Raw genomic sequence first — 22,156 nt, forward strand, 5'->3', positions numbered from 1 at the left:
ATAAATGGTTTGCTTGATCCAGATTCTGTGGGTTTTAAAAACATGTCAGAATTTTTTTAAAAAATCTCCAAAATTCCACCGTTTATTAGATCCATAGTCAGATTTTCAGAGTTTGTCCTCTTTTTCTGTTGGAAAAATTAACCAAATTACAATAATTTATTAAAATCACTTTATTTTGCAAGTTTCATTCAAATAATTGGTCAAAAATAAATCATTTTTCATTACCGGATTCTGTAAAAAGCTAAAAATTCTGCTCAGAAATTGTGAGATTTTGTAGAAGTCACTTTATTCTACATGTCAAATTCAAAAATGTGCAAAAAATAAATCTTTTGTTTGAACCAGATTCTGTTGGTTTTTAAAGGCATGTTAGATTTTTTGAAAAATTGTCGTTTAACAGATTCAGAAGCTGTATAAATGTCCAATTTCCAACTTTGCTGCGGTCCTTAAACTACTCGTGTGACATGGAATACTCTCGGGGAAAAGAAATCTAAAATTAGGCTTAAAATTTGTCACTCAAATGTCTTTATTCAACATTGTAACTTCAAAAATTTGCCAAAAATAAACAGTTAACTTGAATTAGATTCTGTGAGCTTGAAAGGAATGTAAAAATAATTTTTAAAAAAATCTGCAAAAACTTTTCTCCAGAACCTGTAAAAACAGAAAGAATTGTCAGATTTTTATCCTCCATGTTCTGTTGGTAACATGACTCAAATCTGTGCTTGAAATCATAATAATTTATTAAAGTCATTTCATTGTGCATGTCTTATTTAAATAATTAACCAAAAACAAATAATTTTTCATTACCAGATTCTGTAAAATGCAAAAAATTCGCAAAAATTTGTCAAAAATGAATTCTTCGCTGTGACCAGTTTCTGCGGGTTTTTAAAGAAAAATTAGAGTTTTTAAAAATCCACCGTTTATCAGAACCAGAAGCTGTACAAACATCCGATTTTCAACTTTCCTACAGTCCTTAAACTACTCATGTGTGACATGGAATGCTGTTGAGAAAATTATTCAAATTTAGGCTGAAAATTTGTCACCAAAATCTAATTCAGCATTTTTTATTCAGAAATGTTCCAAAAACTTTGCCAAACTTACCAAAGGGAACTTTCTGGAGCCCTTCTACCAGCCTGGATTAAAGATTCTGCACTTTTTTCCATTTTCCAGAGCCAGTCATTGTGTTTGTTATCATTTTTTCCAAGTTTGATTCCTTTTGAACAGATTTCAGGTCATTTTGGACAAGTTTTATCTTGTTTGGGCATGACTAGTTTTGTTATTTTGGATGATCTTAGACCGGTTTCCAGTCACGTTGGACACATTTTGAGTCATTTTGGACAGTTTCTGGTCGTCTTTGACAGGTTTGATTTTAACATATCTAAAAACCTTGTCTGGTCAAACTTTTCACACATCAGATTCTACTGATGTTAGAGCCTCAAAAGCTGGAGAAAAGTCGACCCAAGTCACCCTAGGTTCAAGATTTTTGCGCTTCTTTCCATCTTATGGATCAATAATTGTTCATTCTTGTCATTTTTGACAAAATCATTCTTCAATCCTTTCCTTATTTTGGACAAATCTTTTGTCATTGTAGATGATTTTGCATAATTTTGGCCAATGTTTGTCTCTTTTGAAATCTGATCAGATGACTTTGATTCATCTTTGACAGATTTCAGGTCAGAATAACAAAGAAATGGAAACTTGTCTTCATATACATCAGATTCTACTGATGTCAGAGCCTCAAAAGTTGGTGAAATGTCGACCAAAGACTGGATTTTAGTAGAAACAAGGATCCATCCATAAATATACAGGTACAAGAACTTTATAGAGAAACTATGCCATCCTGGATTGAACATTTTACACTGTATCTCATTTTTAAGAGCCGATCACTGTTCGTTTTTGTAATTTTATACATATCTTAAGTCCTTTTCAACAAGTTTTTTATAATTCTGGACAAATTTTAGGTCATTTTGGACACATTGGGACATTTTGGAGCAGATCGATGTGATGGATTCAGAGCTGCTCTGATCAGATTGTCCGTTTCCTCCGGCTGAATGAATCCAGCGTGGCCGTCTGCTGAGGTGTGAATCATTCAGCGTCTGGGTCGTCGTCCGTCTGTTTCCTCGGCTGTGTTTACCCACAGCCACCATCGAGTGTTACAAATTGTGTTCAGGTTGTCGTTTCCTGCAAATATCTGCAGATTTAAGGTTTAATGTTCCAGCAAACCTCGTCGGTGTTTTCAGTCTTTATGATCCTTAAACTGGAATCTGAGCGGCAGTTTGCTGTGAAAAATGAAGTGAATTAGACTGCGTGTAATTAGTTAAAACTGGTCCAAAATTAAAGTTTGTGAACAATGATGGAACAGAACGTCAGAATTAGTTCAAAAAGAGAGTATAATAAATAATATAATTCTATGGTATAATAATAATTACTAGTAAATATAGTTGTGCTTTTTTAAAGTAAAAACAAAATCTTTAAGCATTTATCATTTTTACCTCTTTCCAAATAACCACAAATATCTGTAGAATGATGACAATATTGCGGACATAATTTTTTTTCTGTATTATTTTATGATCTATAATTTTAGAAAACATGGAACTTTGACAAAATGACATGAAATTGTTCAAAGTATTAGGAACAAATGTTTAAAAACTGTATTTTCCTCAGTGTGGAACTAAAACAGTGATTTATTTGTTTTGTCGCTCATCTATTCAGAGAATAAAATGAATCCAGATCTTTAGTTTTCTTCATGTTTCTTCTTTGGTTTTAGTCTGAGGACAGTTTTTCTTCTTTGTTCTGCTGCTGCTTCAGTCTAACCTCTGGAGAAAAGTCTTCTTCTGGGACATCCAGCTTCTCATTATCACATCACCCCCCTGCAGCAGCTTCCTTCCCCTTCCTCCTCCATCATCATCATCCTCCTCCTCCCCCATCTTCCTCCCCCATCCTCCTCCTCCTGTGCACCCCTATCTTTACCCATAATGCCCCTCTCTGCCCTGCTGCCAACACGCTGCTTAATGATCAGATCACAATCAAACCAGCATCACCTTTGTGTTGAGGATTGAATTTTCTCTTCCATGTTTTGTTCAATTGAATGGGATTCTGGTAGAATAAAGCTTAAATAAAAATAAAATTTAAAACTGAAAAAAATAATAATTCATATGTTGACTGTAAAGAAAAAGGGCCGATAGTGTAAATGTCCACACCAAAAATATTTCTTTACTAATAAGTGTCTAAAAGAGAACATTTGTTGACTGCAGATCTGATGAGACTTATAGAGACTCAATGTCACTTTAAAAATCACTCTTTTTTTAAGAAAAAAAGTGGAATCTAGTTGGTGTCTGCTCTGCTTTTTAAAGTGAGATGATTTAATCCGTTTACTTGACCTGTGGAGTGAGGAGGAGGATGATAAGAGGAAGAGGGATGAAAGGAGGAAGGATGTGGACAGAAATAATGAGAGAAAGGACAAGAAGAGATGGAGGATGTTTAAGATCTGGACAGCAGAGGATGGATGGATGGATGATGGATGAATGAGTGGATGGATGGATGATAGGTGGAGGATGGATGGATGGATGGATGATGGATGAATGATGGATGATGGATGGATGGATGATGGATGGTGGGTGGATGGATGGATGGATGATGGATGAATGATGGATGATGGATGGATGGATGATGGATGGTGGGTGGATGGATGGATGGAGGATGGATGGATGGATGGATGGATGGATGGATGGATGATGGGTGGATGGATGATGTAGGATGGATGAATGGATGATGAATGGATAGATGTAGGATGGATGTGGGATGGATACAGGAGGACAGGGTGGATGGATGGATGTAGGACAGATGTAAGATGGATGCAAGATGGATGTAGGAAGGTTGGATGTAGGATGATGAAGGAAGGATGGATAAAGGATGGATGTAGGATGATGAAGGAAGGATGGATAAAGGATGGATGTAGGATGGATGTGACAGATGTAGGACAGATGAAGGATGGATGGATGGATGAAGGATGGATGTAGGACGGATGTAGGATGGATGTAGTACAGATGTAGGATGGATGAATGGATGATGAATGGATAGATGTAGGATGGATGTAGGATGGTGCAGGGCAGAGCTGGACAGGGCGTAGGGTTGTTGGTTTGTGTCAGACCACATTCATCTCTATCTGCTGTTGGATCTAAACACAGCAGCAGGACGAGTGTCTCTGAAAACCTCCGACTGTTTTATTTTACAGATTTACTCTCATCACACTTCCTGCTCCCACAGACTGCCTCTATGCTGCAGTTGTAAGGTTGTCTTTAAAAATATACAGTACTATGTCTGTACAGACACAAAACTGTGGTGTTTCTGTGATGGAGTCATGAAGTGACATAAATGTGAACAAAAACAACCTCATGATCGACATTTTCTGCTTCCATGGAGGTGTACGATCTGACAGGTGCAACAAAAAGTAGAAAAATAGGAAATGCTGGATCCAAATAACTAAATCTGTCATTAAGAAATGGAAGGAATTTATCACATTAGTAAATCTGACTGGAGCAGGACGTCCTCAAGAACTGAGAGACCAGAGAAGGAGGCCACCAAGACTCCTATGACTCCTCTGAAGGAGCTGTTTCCATACCAGTTAAATGATGGCATGGTGACCAATAGATGCTCAGTTTGAACTCCATGAGTCTTGTTCATCCTCCGTAAACAGACCTTGTCATGCTGAGCGGTCGGTTGTTCTGTTTCCTGTTTACTTTCTAAGCTGGAGGTTAATTAGCTTCAAACAATAGCAGAGCTGTTCGCTGCAGAGCACCATGACATGAAAGCCTCGGCTCTGTTTGCTGTGAAGGAGGTGACGTTTGGTGTTTTTAGTCCGTCTTTGTGAGAAAACCCGCAGCTCTGGCCTTTTGTCCGTGCGCTAAAAGCAGCATCAGCTTCCATCTTCCTGACAATGACTGAGGTGAGAGCAGAGGGATGTTTTGAGCCTTTCAGGTAACACTCAGGGTGGAGCTTTAGCCAGAAGTGTCACACTTTCAGGCCAGAGATGGGGTTTTATGTATCGTCTACTCAGAGAAGCCTTTCTGTAGCCTCATGCTGGTTTTTAAGTCAGTCTGCACATGAAGACAACCTTCCGATATTCTCTCTAATCACACATTCACACACTACAAGATGGGAACAGAATCACCCTGGTAGATCTTCAGTCCTCTTCCCTCCCAGTGAGAGAACTGGCTTTGACTGTCAGTCAGTGTCCACACGGTTCATTAAGTACAACTGTAAGACTTAATATTATTTCAACAAATGGGTTCTATAACAGTTCACCCCCTGTTGGACATCTTAACATGGAGGTCTGTGGGGATTGACTCATTTTTGAGGCCAGTCTCAAGTGGACATTTGAGGAACTGCAGCTTGTAGCATTTTGTTATTCAGCCCCACATCTCTGTCAAAACACCAAACTGGTTTTGTTTTTAGTCTGTTTTCGTACTTGTGAAGACTGTTTTACAGAATGGCTACAGTGATTTAGCATGCTGAAACCAGCGTTTGTCTGCTGAGGTGGACAGTGGACTGTTCTGTGATGCAGAACTTTAAGCAGCAAAACAATTTAAATGTGCAAAGATGTGAAAATGTCACAAAAAGATGTGAAAATGTCACAAAAAGATGTGAAAATGTCACAAAAAGATGTGAAAATTACACAAGGATGTAAAAATGTCACAAAGAATGTAAAAATGTCACAAAAAGATGCAAAAAATTACACAAAATGATGCAAATTTTCACATAAACGTGCAAAAATGACAATAAAAGATTCCAAAATAACACTAAAGGCTGCAAAATGACAAAAAAATGCAAAAATGTCAGTAAAAGATGCAAAAATGAAATTAAAGGCTGCAAAAATGACACATAAAGATGCAAAAATGACACTAAAGGCTGTAAAATGACACAAAAATACAAAAATGTCATTGAAAAATGCATAAGTGACACAAAAGATGCAAAAATTACACAAAAACTTGCAAAAATGACAATAAAAGGTTGTAAAATGGCAATAAAAGATGCAAACATGGCACTAAAGAAGGTAAAAATGACAAGATGCAAAGATGACACCTAACGCTGCAAAAATGACACAAAAAATGCATAAATTTCTTCTATAAAATTCCCCTTCTGCAGAAATGACATTAACTGGAAAGCTATCTGTAGAGACCCAAACAGTTGTTCATACCAGGCTGTAAACGTGTTTATTTCTGCTGTAAAGTTCAGTATTTTGTCATGGAGGACTATGGGGATTGACTCACTTTTAAAGCCAGCCCCTAGTGGACATTTGAGGAACTGCAGCTTCATTTTTCAGCTCCACTTTGACCAACACTGACTGCATTTATCTTCTAACCAGGCCTCGTAGGGTTTTATTTTCCAGAATGATTCGTCATGTTTGCTTTTTTCCTCTGCTGAAGCAGCGTTTCTGCAGGTCTGCTGGCGCTTTCTCTGCTCTGAACTCCGCGATGTCGATGCTTTATTGCAGTAATTTGCCATTGCCGCGTCATTCTGTGTTTGTGTCGGGTCATCGGCGAGGCAGAGCTCCTGACATTTCACACTTGTTTCATTGGCACTGTTTATTGTTTTATTGCCTGAAATGCTCCTGATCTGATGCATCTATTAAATATTAACGCTGACCTGACTCGCTGTGGCTTCAGTCTGATTGTGTTTGTTGAAGTGGGAGCTGCAGCTTTAACTCATGCATCACATTTCACAGCCTCGGGGCTGTCGGAGGTGTGTCGCTCAGCGCTTCCATGTGTGTGTGTGTTGGCCGTGCACGAGTCCCAGCGAACGCACATCTGTGGCTGTCGGTTACGATTCGGTTTATCCTGCCGGACGAGGAGGAGGAGGAGGAGGAGGAGGATGCAGAGGGGGCATTTAGCCTCCCTGAATGGACAACATGTGTATCCTAGCAACAGGCTGGTTTGGAAATGGGATGGAGGGGAATGAGAGGGAGCTGCTGTTGATGTGAGGATGGAGGTGAGCAGGTCAGAGCAGGAGATGGAAGGTGGAGCTGATGTCATGGAAATAAAATCAATACGTGTGAAGAAGAAGATCATTTTACTCAAACCTGTGAAATAAACCTGCAGGGTTCCAGTAAAACAGGAACCTTGTTTGCTGAAGAGATGACTTAATGTTACATATATTTAAAGCGACATTAGCATGCAAAGTGTTTTCTGACTGGTGAAGAAACACATCTGTTAGCATTACAAGCTGCAGGCAGTTTTTGCACATTTTTCCTCGCTGTGGTTCATTTTTCTCTGCAGCTCTGTGGAAACACAAAAGCCGTGAAGAAAGGGAGAGAAGGAAGAAATGATGCTGATGGAATGAGTGGAAAACATAAAAAAGAGCATGAAAAGGTGCAAAAATTATACTGAAAGATGCATTAATGTCACTAAAAGCTGCAAAAATGTCATGAAAAATGCAAAGATGATAGAGAGACAAAAATGTCACTAAAATATGCAAAACTCTCACTAAAAGCTGAAAAAATGACACAAAAAGTAATAAAAATTACAGTAAAAGATGCAAAAATGTCACTACCATATGCAGATTTTTTCTTTTTTGTAGGATCTAAAAATCTGTCAAATAACAGGAAATAATTTATAAAAATTACAGTTAAATATATTTAATTTATTTTCAGCTGTGTGTCGAGTTATTTATGGTGCGATTTTACCAAAGTTGTTTATATATTCAGGACTATAAAGCCACAAAGATGACATTTACATACATATATAGATTTATCAAATGCAATGCGTAGTAATGGGATCCGGTTCAATTCCTACAGCATCATTTTATATTAATTGTCTATTTTTTTATATTTACAGAATATCCAAACTAATTTAAAGCTAAAATTTTCACAAATTAAAGCAAAAAAACAAAACAAAAACATGCTGGTTGACATTTAGAACTAAAACAAGGAACATGGTGATGAGGAAACATTCAGTTGTTTAAATTGTGCTAAAGTTGTGGTGCGAGACCAGAAAGTGGGTCACAAACAAAGCAAAGATGTTTAATAAGTTGGAGCCCAGAGACAGAAAGAAAAGTGACAAAAATCGTTTTAGTGGATGAGGATCTGCAGACGGACACACACCGCTGTGGGGTTGTGTGTGTCTGTGTGTTAGTGTTTGTTTACTGTGTGTGTGTGTGTTTGTTTACTGTGTGTGTTTACTGTGTGTGTTTGCTGCAGACCAACACCTCCTCCCTCTCTCCTCTCCCTGACTTTGACCCTTCTGCTGGGTTGTGTTGTTGTGTGTCTGTTGTGTCCAGGCTGCAGTGTGTTTGTTGTGTTGTTGTTGTGTCCGTGGTGCCTTCAGGTCCCCACATCCCGAGTGTGTTCATGCTGTTGTGTGTCGCTGCTGTCCGGCTGCTGTGTGATTCTTGTGCATCTGTTTTGTTGTTGTGTTGTTGTTGTGTCCGTGGTGCCTTCAGGGACCTACTTCCAGGGTGTGTTCATGCTGTTGTGTTGTTGTGTCCGTGGTGCCTTCAGGGACCTACTTCCAGGGTGTGTTCATGCTGTTGTGTTGTTGTGTCCGTGGTGCCTTCAGGGACCTACTTCCAGGGTATATTCATGTTGTGTTGTTGTTGTGTTGTTGTTGTCCGTGGTGCCTTCAGGGACCTACTTCCAGGGTGTGTTCATGCTGTTGTTGTTGTTGTGTCCGTGGTGCCTTCAGGGACCTACTTCCAGGGTGTGTTCATGCTGCTGTGTTGTTGTGTCCGTGGTGCCTTCAGGGACCTACTTCAAGGGTGTGTTCATGCTGCTGTGTTGTTGTGTCCGTGGTGCCTTCAGGGACCTCCTTCCAGGGTGTGTTCATGTTGTTGTTGTGTTGTTGTTGTTGTGTCCGTGGTGCCTTTACGGGCCTCCTTCCAGGATGTGTTTATGTTGTTGTGTTGTTTTCATGCTGTTGTGTTGTTGTTGTGTCCGTGGTGCCTTCAGGGACCTACTTCCAGGGTGTGTTCATGTTGTTGTTGTGTTGTTGTTGTTGTGTCCGTGGTGCCTTCAGGGACCTCCTTCCAGGATGTGTTTATGTTGTTGTGTTGTTTTCATGCTGTTGTGTTGTTGTTGTGTCCGTGGTGCCTTCAGGGACCTACTTCCAGGGTGTGTTCATGTTGTTGTTGTGTTGTTGTTGTTGTGTCCGTGGTGCCTTCAGGGACCTCCTTCCAGGGTGTGTTCATGCTGCTGTGTTGTTTTCATGCTGTTGTGTTGTTGTTGTGTTGTTGTGTCCGTGGTGCCTTTACGGACCTCCTTCCAGGATGTGTTTATGTTGTTGTGTTGTTTTCATGCTGTTGTGTTGTTGTTGTGTCCGTGGTGCCTTCAGGGACCTACTTCCAGGGTGTGTTCATGTTGTTGTTGTTCTGTTGTTGTGTCGGTGGTGCCTTCATGGACCTCCTTCCACCGTGTGTTTATGTTGTTGTGTTGTTTTCATGCTGTTGTGTTGTTGTTGTTGTGTCCGTGGTGCCTTCAGGGACCTCCTTCCAGGGTGTGTTCATGCTGTCATGTGAATTTGCTCTGAGCTGCTGATGAGGCTAAAATAGCTGCAGGATCCATCCGTGTCACGTTGTGTGTTTGTGTGTTTGTGTAGCTGAATGTGTGTGTGTTAATGTTAAATTTCTCCTTTGTGAGATTAATAAAGTCTTATCTTATCTTATCTTATCTTATCCTATATCAGGACTATTATTATTATTATAAAATAATAAGCAAATAAATAAAAGTAATAATAGAATAAAATCTGTAAAAGTCTGTGGACAAGAACTGAGTATTTTTCCGTGTTATTTTCAGTCTTATTCCCTGTTATTTTGTACTTTTTATGTTTTATTTTGTGTTTTGTTCCATAAGTGTTTAGTATTCTCTTCCACATTGCTTCGTGTTTTATCCTGTTTCATTTTGTATTTTATTCTGTGTTATTTTGGGTTAATTTCCAAATTACTTTAGGTTTTATTCTGTACTGTTTTGGGTTTTATTCCATATTATTCAGTGCTTTATTCTGTATTATTTATTTTTTTTATTCTGTTATTTTTTGTTTTTCTTGTATTATTTAACATTTTTTCTGTATTATTTAGCGTTTTATTCTCTATTGTTCTATTTTTTTCCATACTTATTTAGTCCATATTATTATTATTTTTATTCAGAGTTATTTTGGCGTTTTATTCTGTCATATTTTCTATAAATGTCCAGTGAGTCGGTGGGTTTTCTGCCGTGCTGATGCTGGTTTTGTGTCACGTTGTGTCCGGTGTCAGGGTTGTGTATTCGTGTGTCGGCCGACGGTGGAGGACAAACATGTCCTCTCGGCTTCTTGTGCGTTTCTGTGTTTGTGTGTTTGTGTGTCTGTCCTGCAGCTGTTGTACGGTGGCCCTGATGTGCCAAACCGATGCAAAGGGCACCGGCCGGCTGTAAACACACATCAGGCTCAGGAAACATGGAAGACGTGTCGTTTGTTGTGTTTTCCTCTCAGAATGTCACAAACAGATTCTTCATATGAAGGTAGAAAACACAGAAATGATGAAGAATTAATTCCAACAACATAAATGTCCTCCACACTGTAAGAAATGCTCATTTTCAGTCTGTTACTCTGCAGATTTTCCCTCTCCTCATCAAATATACTCATTTTTGTAATGACAAAAATTTAAAAAAAAAGCATAAAAACAGGTGAAATATTCATATTATATATAGTTGCTGTTATTGGAAAAAAGAAAAGTGGTGAATATATGATTTAACTGTTACTTTATAGATGTTCCTGTTTTGTTAGAGATACGATCTCATATATCCAGAGTTAATGATGAAAACGTTTAAAGTAGATCAGAGCTGACAGAGCAGAAGGTTCCTGATTATGATAATCTATAATAATCCTGTAAAAATCTGTAATAATCCTGTAATAATCCTATAATCCTGCAACAACCTCAGATAATATACCGTCATTTACAAGAAAAATTAAGCATAAATGTGAAAAATTCAACAAGCGAGTCAGCTTTAAGCCATTTATTGTAGAAAAATGTCAACATCTGACCAGCGCAGCTTCTGTTTTCTGGGACTCTGTGACTGTCAAACAAAACGAGTGATTTCAGGATCACCTTGGTCATTTTTTAAACTTTTGTGTTCTTCAATTACACAAAAAATAATCGATTGAGAGAATTAGATAGGAAAGGACAGGAATTTTAAATAATTTTTAAAATAATTGTCTCTGAAAATATCAGAAAATTTCACAGATGCAATTTTAAAAAAAAGCAATATTTAGTTAATTATAAAAATTAAAACAAATCTGTGAATGACAGAAACCTGGTCTTCCTCTTTTGTCTGCTGCAGCCAATCACAGTCCTGCTTTCCTTTTCCTCCTCCTCCTCTCTGCCCCTAGTAAAGGTGGATGGATGGTGGATGGATTGGTGGAGGGTGGAGGGGAAACATTGGAAACATCCCCTCTGTGATAAGCTGCAGCCAGTTGCCATAGCAACGCTTATTACCTGCACCCCAGACAGAGGAGAGGGAGACGCTGAGGGAGGTGACGGGTCAGGAGGAGATGTCCTGAACAGCAGCTACGCTTTATTAGTATCTGAACACACACATGTAGAAATACATGTATGTAACACACAGGTAGTCTGCAGTCTGAAGGTGTGTCGTTCACCTGTTCACTCTGACCGTTTAGCTCCGCCCCCTTCCATCCTCTTCCTCCTTCCTCTAAATTAAACCTCCAGAGACCCAGTTCTTTGTTTCCAGAGCTACTGGGAAACGGGGAGGCTCCCAGTCCTCCCAGTCCTCCCAGTCCTCCCAGTCCTCCCAGTCTCTACATCTGTTACCAATAAACTAAATCAACCATCTCTCCCTACTGCAGATGTTGATGTTTTTTATTAGCTTCTCTACTCGTTTCCTCTCTGCTCTGAGGAAACTCAACCTGCCGTTGAACTGAATATTGTCTGAATTTTTTTCACGTGACCGTTGGTCTCATCAGAGTCATTTAAAGCTTTCTGGATGCACCAAGAATCTCAGAATTTCTTGGTTTTTGCAGAATTTGTTTAATGTGAATGGTTTATTTTTGGTGAATTTTTAAATGAGACGCGTAGAATAAACTTTCCAGATGAAACGGTGCATCAGACGAGTAGTTCAGGAACTGTGGGAAAGTTGGAAATGCGTCTGTTTTTACAGATTGTTTGTGGAGTTTCTGTTGAAGTTTCTGTCTAAATACCAAATATCTATTTGTGTCATTGTTGCATCTTTCAGTAACATTTTTATATCTTTTAGCATCATTTTTGCATAACATAATTTTGGTGCCTCGAAACTTCATTTTTCCTTCTTTTAGTGTCATTTTTACGTCTTTTTTTGCGTCGTTTCTATGTCTTTTAGTGTTATTTTTGCTTGTTTTAGTGTAATTTCTGTGTCTTTCAGCATAATTTTTGCATCTTGTGGTGTCATTTTTGCTTCTTCTAGTGTCGTTGTCTTTGTGCCAATTTTTGCATCTTTTACTGCATTTTTTAAAAAATGAGACAAGTAAAATTTGAGAACTTTCCAGGTGAAACAGTGAATCAGATGAGTAGTTCATGAACTGTGGGAAAGTTGGAAATGCGTCTGTTTTTACAGATTGTTTGTGGACTTTCTGTTAAAGTTTCAAATAAAAGCGGTGCATAAGAAGCTAAAAGCTGCTGTCTGTCCTCCTCAGAGCGTGGACGGCGTCTCGGGCGTGGACTCGTCCCTGAAGCGAGTCGCCGTGGTCGAGGATTTCTTCGACATCATCTACTCCATGCATGTGGAGATCAGCAGTGACCCTGGAAAGGCCCCGAAGCACGCCGGCCAGAAGAAAACCTACAAAGCTGTGAGTTTCATTCATCTCTTTGAATCCTCCATCTGATGCCTCCTCTGCCCCACTGGGGGTATTTCTCTCTCCTGACTCGTCTGTTGCTCCTCCTCTTCGTCTCTCTTCCTCTTCTTCGCTTCATTCCTCTTTAAGCTTCTCGGTGGTTTTGGTTTTCCTAACAGTCGCTGATCTACTTTCAGTTTCACACCAGAAACGAACAGATTTGAAGGAATAAAAGGAACAGAAGATGAATTAATTAATCATCTGATTATGAACTCGTTTAACCCTCTGGACCTGAAAACCAGCCAGCAGCGCTAACAAGATGACAAAAAAATCAGCAGAAATACTTTCCCAGGATCATAACTGCTCACTAAATAGCTAAAAATGACCCCAAACCACAAACATCCTCATTTTCTGTCCTGCTGGCTGCAGCTGCATCAGTCTGAGCTTCACATTTGATCCAAAGAGTGAAAGAGATTTTTGTTGTTTTACAGAAAATTTCTACTGGGAACTGATTATTTTTGAAAACGTTTAAACGAGACATGCAGAATAAAGTGATTTTAAAGACAATATTTAATCTGTTTGTTCAATATTCCAGATTCTGAATGAGTGACATGATGAGAAATAAGAGAGAAAACTTCAGGTTTTTATCTTTAATCGTTTCTAAAATGTTGTTTTTCAAACAGACTAATTTCTACATGAGAAAAAAAACCTGATGAACAGTTTAAAAAAGAAAAATCTGGCAAAAGCCAAATATATGAAGCTCAGATTTCACAGGAACCGTTTTAAATCTTTAGTTAGTGATTTAAAAAAAGTTTCAAGTGAATCAGAGACAATGGAGCAGAAAGAACCTGATGAGACAGAATAAACCTGAAATATTAATAATAATAAACCTGGAATAACTTCTGGGAAAAAAGAAATCATCTACAAGAAATAATAGTTATAATAATAATAATTATAATAATGATAATAGTCCTAATATTTAATGAAGAAATTAATAATAATGAAACTGCAATAACTTCTCAAAAAAATCTCCAAGAAATGGTAATAGCAGTAAAAAAAAAAAAAACCTGCAATAACTTCTCAAAAAATAAAAAATAATAATCTCCAAGAAAACAATAAAATATAGATAATAAACCTGCAATAACTTCTCAAAAATGTATTTAATACTACTACTAATAATCAATCTTCAAGTTGGGTTTTAAGTCTTTTTTATGCAAAAATTTCAACATTTGTTCAACTTTGCTTCTTGTTTTTGCAGATGTGATGTTAAATTTAATAACTTTTGGTGAGAAAATAACAACAATCTGATGATCTGTTTGGTCTTTTATTCTGTAATATTTTATATGAACAATTAACTAATTACTGAGAGAACGCATATAAATAATTGTGGGTCTGATATGTGACTTTGAAACTGACTTTAAGCAGCGATGAAGAGTCCAGACAGTTAATTTAAAATCATTTTCTGGGTCAGACAGAGTGAGTCTGACAGTATTTCTTCCATTATTTACTCTTTTTTCCTCTCCGTCTCGTTATCCTGGTCAGATCCATGAACTCCCTGGACACCGAATCTAAAAAACCTAAACCTGTAGAGACCTCAGCTCAATCTGCTGCAGACGGACAGACGAAGATTTTAAAAAATAAAATGAATCTGCAGCTTTCTGAGAGTTGAGTTCATTTTTGTGTCTCAGCTGCTGACACTGACCTCTGCTGGTGGAAACATGGAAGTGCAGCTTCTGTTGAAGCACTAAACTGCTTTATTCTGCGTTTTCTTCTCATTTTTCTTTCCTGATCTGCAGTTTTTCCTTTTGCAGTCTTGCAGACTTCCATTATTTTTGCACAAATGAGCTTCAGTCTGACTTTTTGGTGTGAATCCAGTTAAAATAAAGGCAGAATCAGGAAACTAAAAGTGCCTCTGAAGGCTTTAATATTCATTTTCTTTTGCTTTTCCTTCTCCTGGCTGCTGCAAACCTCCATCCACCCCCATGTTTAGCATCTTTGTGCCTCTCCTGCAGAATAAATATTTGATTTCTGCATATTAAAATACTCCCACAGACCTTCAGAGCTCACATCCAGCGTCTTTCTCCACATTTACTTCTGATTTTACAGCAGAAACACGTTTGAGTTCAGCGTAAAGTCGTTTCGGCTGCAGATAAACAGTTTTTATCAGAGGATTGAGCCTCTTTTTACTTCTTTATTTCACTCTGAGTTTGATTCTGCTGCTGCAGTGCATTCTGGGAAATGTATTCAATTCCAGACTAAAACGCTACTTTTGTTTCTTTTACATTTTAATGTGAGCAGCAGTGAAAATAACTGAGCTTTTCCTAAAGTGTGCTTTTAAATAATGTGTTTAACAGAGTTTTCAGTGTCACGTAACGTTCATGTGACCAGATTTAAAATTAAACCCACTTTAAAAGAAAAAAATAGAACTTTTAATCACCTTTAAACAGTTCTTCATCATCTTTTCTCTGCACTTTGACTGTAATTCGCAGCACAATGTGTTTTTTTATTTAGATTTTATTATCAAATACTCAAAAATACAGAATATTTCCTCTTTGCAAATGTATTTGCAGGTTGGTAATAACTCATAATATCACAGTAATAAAGAAAATAATATCACAGTAATAATCCAGTATTATTAACGCAGAAATGAATTTCAAACTCAATACAAAATAAAAATATATGAATAAATAAAAAAATACGTTTAAAAATGTAAACAATAAAAGTAATAAATGCATAAATAAATGTAATAAATAAATAAATAAATTTATTTAAATAAATAATACATTAAAAATGTGTAAATAAAATCAATCAATAAATTAGTAAATAAATGTAATAAATCAATATGTCAACAAATACATACATTTCAAAATTAAGCATGTAAGTAAATAAATAAGTAAAATTAATCTAACACAGTATTTCCCAAATAAAGTTTAATTTTGATTAAAAATTTTGCTAAATTTTCCTGTAAAATTACAGTTTTACAATCATAATTTATTGAGACTTTTTTTTAACTGTATAGTTAATTATAATTAATTTAAATTAATCATACTGTGACTGAACTGTCCAATAATTTACCATTTTTATTTATTGTTGCCTCTGTAATAGACGTTAACTGCAGTTGATCTCCTGATTTTAAAATATAAAAAACATTAAACTGCAGACATTTAGCATAAATCACACTTATGATTAAGAAATGATAAATCGGTTTAATATTTAAAAATGTGTACATTGCTAAAATCATCGAAAACAAAGAAGGCCACATTTTTATGGATTCGGTTTAAATTTGTGGATTATTCAGAAACACCAACGTGTAAAAAAATTAGTTCATGACGCATATTTTGGAAAACAAATAAATAATAAGTTGATATAAAAAAAATATATACATATTTTAAATTTGTTTTTAACAGATTCAGTAAATAGCAATTTTTCAAAACAGAAGTCCAAAAAACTGCTAAAAAAATGTCAGAAATAAAGTCAGAATTTGCAGAAAAAGAGGTGAAAATTCTCCAGAATGAGTGTTTTATTCTGAAGTTTTACTGAAGTCACTCCATCACTTTTTACAGCAGTTGGTTTTTTACGGTCATTCTTGTTTCTGGCAGATTTTGCAGGGGTTTTTTGGTTGTTTTTTTTTGCGCTGCTGTTAGACTTTGGCTGCATTTTTAACCTTTATTTATTCTTATTTTCCATTTTTTCTGCTGTCACTTTGAACCAAACTGGCTTTTAAAAATAAAAGCATGAATGTTCCAAATTTCCATCCAGATTTCGTAAATTCTGAACACAGATTCCAGAATAAGCCGTCCTAAAGCCTGTTTTTCCTCTTTATTCTGTTTGTGTGCAGATCGCTGAGACGTACGCCTTCCTGCCCAGAGAGGCAGTGACTCGTTTCCTCATGAGCTGTGGAGAATGTCAGAAGAGGATGCACATCAGCACCACGGGCCAGGACTATAAAGGTAAAAGCAAAGAATAAACCTGTTCATTATAAACTCTGGGATCTTCTTATTAATCACACCATAAAGGAGACTTTCCCCCTGAGGTTTCACTGTTTCACCATCTTGGCTTCCATTGCTTCAATATGTCCTTTAAAATATAGTTTTATATTCACAATGTCACTAAGGTGCTTCTTGAAGAGAAATGTAGATTTTTTAGTAAAATATAATATTGTAAATGCTCTGAAGGGAGTTAAGTTGTGAGTCCATGTTGATCATTCAGTCTTTAGTTTCCAGTGACTCCTACAATGATGGAATCATTGAAACACATTAATCTTTATCACAAACACAATAAAACATTTTGCTTATTTCATAGATTTATTCAAAGTTTTCTTGAAATATGACAATCTGTTGGTTCAAAACCATACATACAGCAACACTGATGTTTAGTTAAATGTTAATTTTCACCTCAGTTTGGCTCTTCTGGAATATATTTGACTCATCTAGACACTGTACCTACTGTCATGCATGGAGGTGGCAGTATCATTATACTATCAATTTAACTGACTCAGACTTGTTCCTTCATTGGTCCATGGGTTCTTGATGAGTTTCAGTCAGGACTTTGGGTCTTGGATTTTCTTTAGGAGTAGTTTAGGTTTTGTTTTGGTTCTGATTTTGTGCTGATTTTAGACTTTTTTAGGACTTGTTTTGGACTGTTTCTAAAACTGGTTTCAGTTTTGGTTTAGGACTGGTTTCAGACTGGTTTCAGACTGTATTCTGACTGGTTCTGAACATTTTTTGGTTCAGGATTGATTTTGGTCCTGTTTTAGGCCTTTTAAAGACTGGTTTATGACTGGTTTCAGACTGTTTTGTGCAGTTTCTGAAGATTTTTAGGAGTAGTTTAGGTTTGGTTTTGGTCTCATATTTGCACCCTTATTTGACTTTTTAGACTTTGGGGAGACCAGTCCAGAACCTTCATTCCAGCCTGATGGAACCATTTCTTTACCACGTCTGATGTGTGTTTGGACTCATTGTCTTGTTGAAACATCCAACTGTGTCCATGATCAACCTTCTGCTGATGGTTTTAGGTTTTAAACCTCCTCCTTCATTTGTCCATTTACGTTGTGCAAAGCTCCAGTTCCACAGAGCATGATACTGCCACCACCATGCTTGATGGCAGGTTTGGTGTTCTTGGGGTCAAAAAAAGACCCACCCAAGACAGTCTGAAACCAGTCTGCAAGCAGTCCTAAAAAGGTCTAAAACCAGGACTAAAATCAAACCTATAACAGTCCACAAATGTTCAAAACTGTTCAGAATACAGTCTGAAACCGGTCTGAAACCAGTCCTGAAAAGGTCAAAAACCAGTACAAAATAAGGACCAAAATCAAACCTAAACTACTTCTAAAAAAGTCCAAGAGCCACCCAAGACAGTCTAAAACCAATCATAATCCAGTCCCAAGAAACTCCAGAACCAGTCCAACATCCAGTCTGAAACCAGTCCAGAAGCACTTCTAGAAATCCCAAGAGCATGATACTGCCACCACCATGCTTGATGGTAGGTTTGGTGTCCTTGAGGTTTAGAAGAGTCTAAGACCCTCCCCCATCCTTCCATCCCCCTCCAGCTTGTCCTTGTCCTTTATTCCCACCCACCATCTTGGCTTCCAGCTCTTCTGGTGTTTCTGCCTCCCATCATCCCCCTCTGCTTCCTGTGCCACCTCCTCATGCCCTCCGTCCATCCCTCCCCCATCTTCCTCCTCCTCCTCCTCATCATCCCCTCATTAAATCGAGGAGTCGTTGGAGTGTCCTGTCTCTCTCCTCAATTAGCCTAATTAATGGCTTTTAACAAAGAAAATGGCCCAGGAAACGAGCTCATTTTCCACTGAGCCGGGGGAGAGAGGGAGGCAGGACTGGGAAAGAAAACGATGGAAGAACATTAGAAAACAGATTCATGTAGAAAGTATCATGAAGAAAGAAAAGCCTTGAAATCCACTGCTGCCATGTTTGAAGGAACAGGAAAGACATTCACAAGATCAATTAGAGCATTTGTCTGTTCAGTCGTATTGAAAAGCAAAAAAAACTTGACTGAAAGTTGAAGTTTTATCAGTAAAGGCACCAAATAAATGACTGATGAAGGTAAATCATCAAACAATGAGTCTCCAGTTCGATTCACCAGCAGTCAAGTCTTAACTACATGTCAATGTCTTGGTGTTTTCCCCATATTTTTAAATTTATATTCACAGCTCCAAGTCTCTAAGATTAGGAGAACCTCAACGAAGTCTAGGATACTTAAGAAACTGAGTTCAGCTTATGATGAAGTAATAACATGCCCGCAGTATGAGACCGTTTTATTTTAGTCAAATGGAAAGCCATTTCAAAAATCAACATAATGCACAACATCTAAAGGTTTTCTGCTGATGATCGGCTTCGAGAAGACAAACCACAGACTCCATGGTGCTGTTGCAGCAGTTTTTCCAACATTAACAGTCTAAAAACATGCAGAGGAATTATTTTAGGTGTCAGTTTTGTGGCATTAAATCACAGAGCTTCTTTAAGTAATAATGGAAATAACTCAATTTTGGTTTTGTATTTGGGTAAATTGAAGTAGAGTCTGATGTTCCGCCAGTGGAACGAATCGCTCCGTTTTATTCAACTGCGTCTACAATGCTGTCCCAGACAACCAGTCCAAAACCAAAACTGAAACCAGTTTTAGAAACAGTCTAAAATCATTCCCAAAAAAGTTGAAAACCAGTACAAAATCAGGACCAAAACCAATTCAAAACTAGTCCTGAAAAAGTCCAAGACCCATCCAAGACAGTCTGAAACTAGTCCTCATCCAGATCCATAGTAAAATAAATCCTAAACCAACTTTGAATCACATCCAAAACCAGGAGAACCAAGACTGAAGCCAAACATAAACCTACCCCAGAAAGTCCAGAACCAGTCCAACATCCAGTCTGAAGCACTTCTAGAAAGCCCCAGATCATGATACTGCCACCACCATGCTTGGTGGTAGGTTTGGTGTTCTTGGAGTTAAGAAAAAGTCTACCAAAAAAACTTGACCAAAACGGTCTAAAAATGCTCAGAACCAGTCAGAATACGGTCTGAAACCAGTCAACAACCAGTGGAAAACCAGACCTAAGCTACTCTTAAAAAAGTCCAAGACCTGCCCAAGATCGTCGGAAACCAGTCCTCAAAAAGTCAAAAACCAGGACCACAATCAAATCTACACCAGTCCAAAAATGTTAAAAACCAGTCAGAATGCAGTCTAAAACCAGTTCAAAAGCACTTCTTGAACACTCCAGAGCATGATACTACCACCTCTATGCTTGATGGTAGGTTTGGTGTTCTTGGGGTTTAAAAAGACAGTCTGAAACTAGTCCTCATCCAGGACCAGATCCAGAGTGAAATAAATCCTAAACCATCTTTAAATCACATCCAAAACCAGGAGAACCAAGACTGAAACCAACCATAAATCAGTTCCAAGAAAGTCCAGAACCAGTCCAACATCCAGTCTGAAACCAGTCCAGAAGCTCTTCTAGAAAGCCCCAGAGCATGATAATGCCACCTACATGCTTGGTGGTAGGTTTGGTGTTCTTGGAGTTATAAAAGATAATAATAATAATAATAAAAAACTTTTTTGTATAGCACCTTTTAAAAACTGAGTTTTACAAAGTACTTTGACACAGACAGGAACATAAAGGCATCACAGCACAAGAGAGAAGAGCAAGATAATTTAAAAGACAGAACATTTAAGACATACACAAAACACACAATGAAATTGAGAGAGTCCATGTCATTGGAACCCAGACAATACAAGAACCCTGCTACATAAAAGACACCATGAGGACCAGAGTAAAAGCTAAAAGCAACAAACCTGAAAAATACATATTAAAAATTAATAGAACAGAGATTATAAAAAGAGACAGAACAATAAAACAGATAAAAGATAAAAGACGGCATCACATGAAAGCAATTCTATAAAAGTGAGTTTTTAAAAGTGACTTATAGGAAGCTACAGACTCCGCACGCCTTATCTCCTCTGGCAGGTCGTTCCAAAGTCGAGGAGCTCTGATGGAGAAAGCTCTGTCACCTTTGGTTTTGAGCCTCGACTTTGGGACGACCAGGGATCTAAGACTGCGGGCTGGCTGATTATGGGATTAAAAACTCTGAAATCTAGCTGGGGGCTAGGCCCATGAGAGCTTTAAAAGTTACCAATAAAATATTAAAATCAATTCTAAAACTGACAGGAAGCCAGTGAAGGGAGGCTCAGACTGGAGTGATGCGATGCCATCTGCTAAAACCAGTTAAAAGCCTGGCTGCTGCATTCTGAACTAGTTGGAGGCGAGAAAGGGATTTTTATTCAAACCGGGGAGGAGAGAGTTGCAATAGTCCAGTCTTGAGAAAATGAAGGCATGGATAACTTTTTTGAGGTCTGGTGGGGAGAGAATATGTTTTATTTTTGAAATGGAGCGCAGGTGAAGGAAACAGGACTGGATGGTTTTATTGATGTGGGTGGAGAAGGTGAGATCTGAGTCAAAGATGACTCCTAAATTTCTGGCAGATGGTTTTATGTTTAGAGAGAGTGGGCCAAGACTAGACTGTATGAGGGGGGAGTTTTTTTTATGTTAAAGAGGATAATTTCTGATTTGGAGTTATTCAGTTGCAGAAAATTATCAACCATCCAACAGTTAATGTCATTGAGACAGTTCAGGGCAGCAGCTAGGCCTCGGGGGTCCTGAGGTCTCAGGGGAAGGTATATCTGTGTGTCGTCTGCGTAGCAGTGAAAGGAGACTTGGTGGCGCTGAATTATTTGTTCAAGGGGCAGCATGTAAATAGAAAATAAAATTGGACCTAAAACTGAACCTTGCGGAACACCACAGGCAACGCCAGCAGCAAGATCCACCTAAGACAGTCTGAAACCAGTCCTAAAAAGATCTAAAACCAGGACCAAAATCAAACTTAAACCAGTACAAAAAAAAGTTCAGAACCAGTCAGAATACAGTCTGAAACCAGCCCTAAACCAAAACTAGTTTTAGAAACAGTCCGAAACTAGTCAAAAAAAAGCCCCCCGATTTTCTTGCGATTAAAAAAGACCTGCCCAAGACAGTCTGAAGCCAGTTCTAAAAACATCAACAACCAGTACAAAATGGGGACCAAAACTAAACAAACCAGTCCCAAAAAGTGCAGAACCAGTCCAGCATACAGTGGGAAACCAGTCCTAAACCAGTCCTAAACCAGTCCTAGAAAAGTCTAAAACCAAAACAGCAGCAAAACAGTAACTGTAAATGTGAGGCATGCACAGGACATGATGGAGGTTATTTAATTAGAAGATATGATTGTAGCCGAACGCATAAACACACACACAATCAAACACACACACAAACACACACACACACCTATACACAGTAAAGACAGCAGTGTGTGTTTAGTTGTCACTGGATGCCA

General features: G+C 37.9%; 1 protein-coding gene across 2 annotated transcripts in view; it reads left to right on the plus strand.

Annotated features, from left to right (window-relative positions):
* LOC110950450 (nucleolar protein 4-like) overlaps positions 1-22,156 on the plus strand; it is a 200,969-nt gene that overhangs the window by 25,308 nt on the left and 153,505 nt on the right. For both annotated transcript variants that reach the window (XM_051949499.1, XM_051949498.1), the window contains exons 2-3: positions 12,648-12,800; positions 16,624-16,735. In XM_051949499.1, the coding sequence (XP_051805459.1) occupies positions 12,648-12,800; positions 16,624-16,735 (265 nt within the window). The remainder of the gene's footprint in view (positions 1-12,647; positions 12,801-16,623; positions 16,736-22,156) is intronic.

Source organism: Acanthochromis polyacanthus, chromosome 6 (genome assembly GCF_021347895.1).
Source record: "Acanthochromis polyacanthus isolate Apoly-LR-REF ecotype Palm Island chromosome 6, KAUST_Apoly_ChrSc, whole genome shotgun sequence".
NCBI classification, from domain to species: domain Eukaryota; kingdom Metazoa; phylum Chordata; class Actinopteri; family Pomacentridae; genus Acanthochromis; species Acanthochromis polyacanthus.